At 40.8% G+C, this 10,742-nt stretch overlaps 1 protein-coding gene across 1 annotated transcript; it reads right to left on the reverse strand.

The window, feature by feature from the left end:
- Positions 1-3,797: 3,797 nt before the first annotated feature.
- On the reverse strand, positions 3,798-5,747 carry LOC119569059. The gene is given in 6 exon segments (XM_037917394.1): positions 3,798-3,810; positions 4,017-4,996; positions 5,085-5,156; positions 5,158-5,202; positions 5,241-5,435; positions 5,535-5,747. Coding segments are annotated over 6 exon segments (1,518 nt in total).
- Between the last annotated feature and the right edge of the window lie 4,995 nt (positions 5,748-10,742).

Genomic DNA, 10,742 nt, shown 5'->3' on the forward strand with positions numbered 1-10,742 from the left:
CATTTTTTTATTATCTTATCATTTTTTTTTATTATTTTTCATTTTTTTATTATTTTATCATTTTTTTTTGTTATAATTTTTTATTATTATTGTATCATTTTTATCATTTTATTATCATCATTATTTTTATTTTTAAAACTTTTCTATTATTATCATTACTTTTTTTTTTTTTTTTATTATTATTATCTTTTTTATTTTTATTCTAAATTTTTAAATTTATCACATTTTTAAAATATTTTCATTTTTATTATCATTTCATTTTTATTATCATTCTCATTATAAATATCACTATCACATCACTATCCTACAATCATTATCTTACATTATCATTACTTTACATTATCTTTATCATTACATTTTTCTAATTTTTTTTTTTTTATTATGATCATTTTATCATATTATTATTATTTTTTTAATTATTATTATTATTATATTATTATTATTATTATTTATTATTTATTATTATTATTATTCTTTATTATTGTTATTATTTTACTTTTTTTATTGTTATTTTATTACTATTATTTTGTTATTATTATATTTGTTAAATTTTATTATTATGAATCATTAATGAAATAGCTATTATTATTTTATCATCGCTGTTATCTTTATTGTCATTGTTATTATTATCTCTTATTAAAATTTTTATCCTCCATCATTTTACCTTATTTCACTGTTATTTTTGTTTAGTTGTTGTTGAGATGATATGTCATTGTAATTATAGCCTTATCATCATTGTTACATTATATTTCTATTACTCTTTTGTTTTTTTCGTTATTGTAATGTTAGATTGTTATTTTTTTTTAAATTTTTTTGTTATTTTTCCGATTATTTTATTATTATTGTTAGCATAGCAATAATTATTACATCATCTTTCCATATTACCAAACTATTATCGTCTCAGTATCACATCATTATTTAACTTTATGTGCTACGTTTTCTTTTCATTATCTTTCTGAAAATTTTATTTTCATCATCTCATCTATCTCATCTCATTACATCATAAATATCTTGCTGTGATTTATTATATTTTTTTTTTTTTTTTTGTTAATATTATCTTCATTTTTATTATTGCCACCACCATCATTATTATTGTAATTATTCTTTTTGCAGTTATTATTCCAATTACTATTACTATTATTTTAATTATTGTTATCAATAGTTTTGTTATAATGATAATGATAATAGTGATGATGATGATGATGATGATGATGATGATGATGATGATGATGATGATGATGATGATGATGATGATGATGATGATGATGATGATGATGATGATGATGATGATGATGATGAATGAATAATAATCCTCATCCTTATTCTTATCCATATCCTAATTATTAGCATTATTATTTCTACTAATACTATTACTATGGTATTATTTTTGTTATTGCTTATCGGTGTTTTTATCATTATCATTGATATTGTTACCGTTCTCATTATCCCTTTTCTATTATCATCATTGTTATCATTCTCAAATATCACTTTTATCATTATCGCTATTACTTTTATCACTATTATGCCCCATAATTTTCACTAATCATTTCATCATTATCGGCATCATTATCATATTTTCCGTTGTTATTGCTATCATTATTTTCATTGCCATCATTATCGCTAAACATTACTATCATCCTATATTCTTATTATTGTTATCATCATATTTTATAGTGGCCATCATTATCATCGTTATCATCATTGTAATGATCATTTTTTAATTATATTAATATCATCATATAATTAATATCATAATATAATTATCTAGTTTTATCATTACCACAGTTATCTCATGAGTATCTAACAGTTTCTATTGTTAACAATATTATCAAAAGTCTAATATTAGCTCAGCTAACAAAAGCCTTCATAAATGTATGTAAGATTTCCCGCGTAGAAGTGTACTATGGTCGACATATTCTGACTGACAGTTTTAATGCGAGAGTACATCTCCCCACATTTAATTATCAGAACGAATACCATCTGGTTACAGGAATTATCTATATAATATTTGCAGCTTTCCGTCAGTAGAAATCTCCCGCTTGTAGATCACCAAATGCCCTTTAATACCGCACAGTATATGTAACTTACCTACATACACAAGCAAATGCCCAATTGTATTGCAGTACATCGCCTATCGGCTACTTACAGAGCTTGCCATGTGTCTACACTGTGTCATGTACTATTTGCCTATTACAGTACTACTTAGCAGGTCTCCCAGCAACGTTGGACTCATTACAGAATCGTTTCTTAGTGTTTAGTGTCTTGCAATGCTTCATTCCCCATTGTATTAATGCATCTTCATTTACGGAGATGCCTTCTATGCCCCACTCATATAAGGGACCAGCTCGACTTAACTACCACTCTACAGTACCTACCACCTACAATGGCCTTTACAGTTATCCTACAGTATCTCTACTTGCGGCAGATCGAAGAGGGTTGGAAGGCTCCCTTAGTGTAATAGACTGCGCCCCTGAACACATGAATCACTTAAGCAACAGTCTAAACAGTGTTAGGTTGAAGCAACAGTCTAAACAGTGTTAGGTTGAAATCAATAATTAAATTCGTGGGAAAGTCTCATATATGCCATAGACCCTCCGTTTCTTGGCACTCTAGTCTTACACCCCTTCCACCCTCAGTGGAATATCCTGAACCGGCTACCGTTATCTACCACTTATCTACCACACACTGCCACACAATATTGCTTACCCACAGAGGTCTATCGCCAAGAGCATAGGAGAGAATTATGAAAAGAATTGCGGGAATCAGTATTGCTTGTTAATCGTAAATTAATTTGTCGAATTATTCGTCTGTAAATTATTGATTTACATAATGTTATAACTAGCATAGAAATGGGACTGTTATTAAATTCCCAATGTCATGGTAAAAACAAAATATTGATGTTTGATTTATACTACATTACGACAGACTCTAACGTAATTCATAGATTTATTCACCTGAAAATTATTTAATTAAACACAAATGTTACAACATTAAAGCAAAAATTAGTGAATTTGATGTTGATTCTCTAATAATAGATGATTATGTATGTGTGTTTGTGTGTGTATGTATGCATACAAGAATGCAAACATACACATATATATATACACACATATGGTAAAACACTCTTCCGTGTTGATACCATGGTAGAAAAAAACAAAATGCAAAAACTGGATTTATTTGAAAATGAGACTACAATTTCGAAATCCACCTGGATTACATCTTCAGATCTGAAGATGGAATCCAGGTGGATTTCGAAACTGTAGTCTCATTTTCAATAAATCTAGTGTTTGCATTGCGAGTTTTCTACCATACACACTGTGTGTATGTGTATGTGTATGTGTATGTGTATGTGTATGTGTATGTGTATGTGCGTGTGCGTGTGCGTGTGCGTGTGCGTGTGCGTGTGCGTGTGCGTGTGCGTGTGCGTGTGCGTGTGCGTGTGCGTGTGCGTGTGCCTGTGCGTGTGCCTGTGCGTGTGCGTGTGCGTGTGCGTGTGTGTGTGTGTGTGCGTGTGCGTGTGCGTGTGTGTGTGTGTGTGTGTGTGTCTGTATGTCTGTATTTGATTAATCTTATGAAATTATTAATTTATGATCATATTGTCAAATAATTGATTAATAATTAATCAGTCTTATACTGATTTAACTAATTTAACTTATTACACAAGAATATTCAGTAAAATGAATGATATATTAACTAATATTTAAAATTAACGTGGAAAAGTAATTTTGTATTCACTGGCTAATTTTACATGAATTTCAGTAAATAAAGAATTACACTTTACCCTCATATATTTTGAATTATGACACATACCTATCAGAGTGTGAAAATAGCATTATTGTGAAGATTTAATATTATCATGAATAAATTACAAGGATATGACTAAATCACCTTGCTTTCTCGTTATTTGCTTGGATGCCAGATTTTATGAAAGATGATTTAAATAAAAGTAGATTATTTTACATCATTTAGATACGTGATACTGGTCGAACCGCATCACACGGGAGAGAAGCACTTACTTTCTGGTGATAGAACCGAGGTTGGAGTTGAGAGAGTGGAAGCCCTGTTGATACTCCTCGTGGCGGCGCACGTAAGGCAGGTCCAGGAGGTCGGGGTACGGCCCCGTGCTGATCATGGACACGACCGAGCCTGTGGGACTGCACTCCCGCCGCAGGATGTCTGTCTCGTGCTCGAGGTTCTTCAGGCTCATCTTCTCCCCGAGGTCACTGCGCGTCCTCGCCAGGTCGTTGGAGGCCAGTTCGACGTAGGACACGGTGCTTGGGGAGAGCCTGAGGTCGACCTCGAGGTCGTCCTTGTACCTGCGCGGGTCGGAGACGGCGTCGCTGTAGCGCTGGATCTTTTCGGTGTAGTTTTCGCGAGCGTAGTGGCCGTTGGCGGCCCCGCGGCCCAGGTACGACTGCTTGGCCTGCAGCGGGTGCAGGGGCGCGTCGTCGAGGTCCCCCGAGGGCACGGCGTGGTAGTCGGCCACCTCGGGCTGCGCGATCACCGAGGAGCCCCGAGACATGGAAGACTGAGCCGCCGCCAGCATCTCCCGCCCCTCCCGGTCCTCCTCCTGCCTGCGGAACCTCCTGACTCTCTGGCGGCGATGGATGATGCAGCTGACGAGGAGGAGGATGGTGACGAGGAAGCCCAGGCCGCTCAGCAGTCCCCCGGTCATGTAGGCCGGGTTGATGGCCACCAGGCGGTACTCGCTGATCTCGTTGGACACCTCCAGCGTGACGTTGGCCTCGGCGCGCCCGGCCTTGTTCTGCGCCACGCACCAGTAGATGCCCTGGTCCTTGGCTCGCACTTTTCCTATGGTCAGATTAGAAACTTTGGCAGTGTTATTGAAGACGGAATCGCGTACCTTGTAGCGCATTTTTGTAGCGTTTTTCCCCGTGAAACCAACTGACGTTGGCCTCGACGTCCCCCTCCAAGCGGCAGGCGAGGGACACGCTCTCGTCGCTTGAGGCCATGACCCGGGCGTGATGGCGCTGACCTGGGGGGCGCACGAAAACTCGTTCAAGCCGAGCGTGTGCCAACGGGCGGCTGCTGATGCGCCGCGGGCGGGCGCAGGTCGGCGGCACGATCCCGGCGATCTTGTGGTCTATCATCCACCGGCGGAGAGGCCGCAAGCTGCAGTCGCACCTCCACGGGTTTCTCGTTCAGGTGCAGGCCGTGCAGCGCCATAAGCGGTACCAACACCTCTTGACTAATTTTGAACTAGCCTGTTATCTGTTAACTTTCAACACTTCTAATCTTGCAAGACCCCTAAATGCATTATCTTCTAAACTATATATACTGTTATTCGACAAATCTAGACGAACTAGTTCCGGCGTGGCAGAGAACGCGTCCATCGGGGGGGAAAAGTGAGGCGTTGCTGGCGAGGCGGAGGTCCCGCAGGCCCGGCACGTCGCAGAGGGCGGCAGTAGGCACCACTTGGAGCAGGTTGTGGCTCAGGTCGAGCTCTACCAATTGGCCAGCATGTTGAAAGCGCCGCGTTCCATGTGCTGCGGGTTTTGCAGTAGTTGAGCCACAGCTTCTGGAGGTTGACGAGACCCTGTCAACGAGGCGTCCTTGCGCAACACCTTGAGGTTGTTGTACTGGAGGTCCAGCACCTGAGTGGACGGGTCGAGGTTCCGCGGGATGACTTTTGAACTCGGCCTTGATGCAGGCCACCGTCTCCTTCCGTCCTTCCACTTGCACTCGCAGCCCCTCGGGCACGCGCCGCTCGCCGCCCCGCAGATCATCCACGCGAGAGCGAAAGCCCAAACCCAAGCCCGTAGATGAAGAGTCTCCGGTGTTCGTCCAGAGTGACGCAGTGGCTGTGGTGGACTGCTAGGTCCCCTGCACGTCCCATGGTCCGGTGTGGGCGGCCTGAGGGACACCATCTCCGGGTGTGGGCGTCCACCCGCTCCCGGCCGCCCACGGACGAGGCCACTGTCTTACTGAGCCACTATTCACTACGCGACGGCTGCTTAGACGGTGCTAGTGTCAAAAGTTCTTTTTGTCGAGACATCCAGCAAAGCCGATTACTGGGTGTCATCTATATCATTTTTAGCCGAGGACCGAGGCTATAACCAAAGCTTCTGTCTTTCTATGAATATCATTTCCGTAATTTCGCAATTGGGATTACACATAGTTAAGAAGAGCAAAGCACCGGCGACGCTGTCTTATTTCGAGATTCCTCCCTCCTTCTTTGCCAGTCTGTCACCAAGGAACACTTAATATTCTCGACATTTTAACGATCCCAATAGTTCCCCTAGTTTATGTAGTCCTACTTCTATCGCAATGCATTTTCTAGATATTTTTGTTGCTGTTTTGCCAGAATGAGTTCTCAGAAACGAGACATGTTATTCATTAAAAAAGGTCCTATGGAGAGGACGTAGTCACGTGCCCCAAATGGGAGCCATTTTTGCCCGCCAGAGCCAAGACCTCCTTCGCTCCGCCTCTTTGGCTCTGTGCCTCTGTAAGTGGTTTTAAATCATGTTGGGTTTATTCTTTGAGGGAGCTGATTAATTTCTGGAAAAGAGGAATAAAATGTTAAAGCATGCGGTCTCATGAATAACTTCTGAGTAACTTTTTCAAAAGTATATATTCAGTTAAGAGAAAAAATAGATGATATTTAACTACGAAAAAATGATAGATAAATTAAATAAAATTCACGTTGCAAACCCTTCAAATCAAGTTCCTGGAATGACAAACAAACTCTGCACAGGAAACTCCACTCAGTCACGTCTCTCGTCAGGAGGAAGAAAAAAGGGATTTCCTTTGGGGAAGTCCTCCTTCGAGAAGAGTTTTTTTTTCAGCACTCGACAAACATCTCTTCTCCCCCAAAGATTGACAGGTGTTTACTCAGGAATTGTCCATTGCAGACTCTACCCCTTCGGCCTCCCCCTTCGCCCTCCTACCCTTTCCCTTCCCGTTCTCCTTCCCCTTTCCCACTCTCCTTCGCTCTTCTCCAATTCCCCATCCCTTGTTACCAACTCTCCAGACTCATCTTGTCGTTACCATTGGTGCACACACGTACATGCACGTATATCTCGCGCTTACTTCTTGTCCTTTTTATTGTTTTTCTACTTCTTTCAATATGTCTGTTTATATTCATGTCAGCTACTCTATGTATTAATGTCTTTCTGTGTTTAAAACATATACTAACACTCACACATATATATGAGAGACAGAGACAGAGAGACAGAGAGACAGAGAGAGAGACAGAGAGACAGAGAGACAGAGAGACAGAGAGACAGAGAGAAAGAGAGAAAGAGAGAAAGAGAGAAAGAGAGAAAGAGAGAAAGAGAGAAAGAGAGACAGAGAGACAGAGAGACAGAGAGACAGAGAGACAGAGAGACAGAGAGACAGAGAGACAGAGAGACAGAGAGACAGAGAGACAGAGAGACAGAGAGACATTAGAGGAAGAAAGGGGGGAAAATATCTGTATATGTCTGCGTTTATCTCCTCTGGTCTATCTGCCTATGTATGTATGTCAACTTTTTTCTTTAACCCCTGCCTACGTATCCAGGTGTGCATACATACGTTTGAATTCCCTCGTTTTTAACATACATACATACATACATACATACATACATACATACATACATACATACATACATACATACATACACCTAACGTTTTCTACATATGCATACATACATATACATAGGCCAGGCAGTGCCCACGTAGCCGAAATCTCCTGCGGTGGTCCCATTCCCCCCCGTCTCATGCATATGCACGCAGCTGTTCACATGGGCTCTATCCCACCCCTTTCTTTGCTCGTCCTTGCCTTTATCCTATCTTATCTTTGTCCTCCCTCGGCTTGAGCTTCCCTTAATTTTATCTTCCCCTAAATTTATCTTACCTTTACTTTATTCTCTCTTAACTTCATCCTCCCTCATTTTCATCCTCAAACCTCTCTTACCTTTTTCCTTCCTTGCATTCATTCTCTTCTACCTTCATCCTTTTTTACCTTTATCCCCCAACCTACCCTCTATTTTCCAGCCTTACCACGCGCACACGCACACGCACGCACGCATGCACGCACATACACACACACACACGCCCACACACACACGCACGCACACACACGCACACACACACACGCACACACACACACGCACACACACACGCGCGCGCGCACACACACACACACACGCCACACACACACACATACACATGCACATACACATACACACACATACACATACACATACACATACACATACACATACACATACACATACACATACACACACCCCACACAGACACATACACATACACATACACATACACATACACATACACATACACATACACATATATATGGTTTGGGGGGTGGGTGGGTGAGTAAACATTGACAGGTTAGGTAAACTGTTAAATTAATAGAAAGGTAGGCAGATAGACCGCTAGATAGATAAACAGGTAAGCTTGAACACTGATAGATAGACGAGTAGATAAAACAGACAGACAGGTAAACAAATCAACAAACACATTAACCCCTCCACCTTCAATCCTCATCCGGCTTGGCCCCCCCGTGTTCCCTTCCCTTCAGGCACTCTGGCTCTCGAAGTCCGGCGGAATCACTCTGCGAGATTGAAGCGAAACCCGAGACAAGTCCGGAACACGTTTCGCGAGTCACTGGCCGCCCGGATCCTGCCGCACCCGACGTACCCGAGGAATATCTCAGGAGGAGGTCCTAAAGGATATCTCAAGCGGGGAAGTACCAGAGGACGTCTCAAGGAGAAGTACCCGAGGAGATCAAAGTGGGAGGTACCTGAAACGTTTTAAGGAGAGGTACCAAAAGACGGTTTAAGACGTCCTCGGGTATTTCGTCCGTGAGATGTCCATTGGCACTTTGAGGTATTCTCTTAAGGGGAGGTACCAAAGGGGCATATCAGGGGGGGGGGGGTATCCGATATCATCTCAGGGAAAAGTACCCGCGGGAGGTAGCTGAGAATATCGTAGAGGTATCCGTGACATCTCAGAGGGAGATCCTCGTCGCCTCATATCTCCTTCGGTGTCTCCTTCTGCTTTCGCTCTTCGGTTTCTGTTTGTTTATTTTTCTGTGTGTAACTAGAAGCGGATGGGGCAGGAAAGATTCATGTATGTTCTGAAATATGTTTTGAATCCGTGCATATTTCCCTGAAAGAGCGCGCGTCTCCACTCGTTACTGCAACGGGGCCAATGAAAAGCTGCTCTAGATTGAGAGCCTTTTGCAGCAATAACCTTTATCAAGCACAGGCCAATACATACCAACGCGTGTCGCTCCTCCCGCCCCCCTGCACCGCCGACGGAAATGGCTGTTGCTCGTGTGGTTTTCTAAATAATATTATATTATATATATATATATATATATATATATATATATATATATATATATATATATACATATATATATACATATGTATACATATATACATATGTATACATATATATATGCATATATACATACAAATGTATATATACATATATGTATATATATACATATGTATATATACAAAAATGTGCAATATATACATATGTATATATACATATATGTGTGTATATACACATATGGGGGTATATATATATATTTTTTTTGCTTTAACGGTCGGTTCATGTTTGAGCCGCCGTGGTCACAGCATGATACTAAATTGTAGTTTTCATGGTTGTGAGGCTCTTGGAGGGAGTACGTATTTTATATATATATATATATATATATATATATATATATATATATATATATATATATATATATATATATAGTGTGTGTGTGTGTGTGTGTGTGTGTGTGTGTGTGTGTATACATATGTATATATACATATTCTTCTTTTAAACGGTAGGTTCATGTCTGAGCCACCGTGGTCACAGCATGATACTTAATTGTAGTTTTCAAGTTCTGATGCTCTTGAAGTGAGTACGTGGTAGGGTCCCCAGTTCCCTTTCCACGGAGAGTGCCGGTGGTACCTTTTTTAGGTAATCATTCTCTCTATTTATCCGGGCTCGAGACCAGCACCCGACTTGGGCCGGCTTGGCCACCCAGTGGCTAGGCAGGCAACCAAGGTGAAGTTCCTGCCCAAGGGAACAACGCGGCGGTCGGCGACTCGAACCCCCGAATTCAGATTGCCGTCGCGACAGTCTTGAGTCCGACGCTTTTAACCATTCGGCCACCGCGGCCTTGACGATCATGGGCTTCCATGATTTTTTTCTTAGCAATTTAGAGCGGTGGGTTGCCGTTGCCTTCCTCCCGCTGTTTTATCGAGTCACCATCTCTATTTTCACATATATGTGTGTATTATACATATGTATATATACATATGTATATACATATATGTATATATACATTTATATGTATAATATACATATATATGTATATATATATACATATAAATGTATATATACATATATGTATATACATATGTATATATACATATGTATATATACACACATATATGTAAAATAGAGATGGTGACTCGATAAAAACAGCGGCGGAAGGCAACGGCAACCCACCGCTCTAAATTGCTAAGAAAAAAATCATGGAAGCCCATGATCGTTCAAGGCCGGGTTTGCCGAATTGGTTTAGAGCGTCGGACTCAAGACTGTCGCGACGGCAATTGGAATTCGGGGTTTCGAGTCGCCGACCGCCGCGTTGTTCCCTGGGATTCATGGTGTAACTTGCACCAAGTCTGCTGGGGCCCAAAAAAGGTGTTTAAAAATCCCCAAAAATTTTTTAAAAAACCCCAACCCCCAAACCCAAAAAACTCAAAATT

The sequence above is a fragment of the Penaeus monodon genome, unplaced genomic scaffold, assembly GCF_015228065.2.
Source record: "Penaeus monodon isolate SGIC_2016 unplaced genomic scaffold, NSTDA_Pmon_1 PmonScaffold_12288, whole genome shotgun sequence".
NCBI classification, from domain to species: Eukaryota; Metazoa; Arthropoda; class Malacostraca; order Decapoda; family Penaeidae; genus Penaeus; species Penaeus monodon.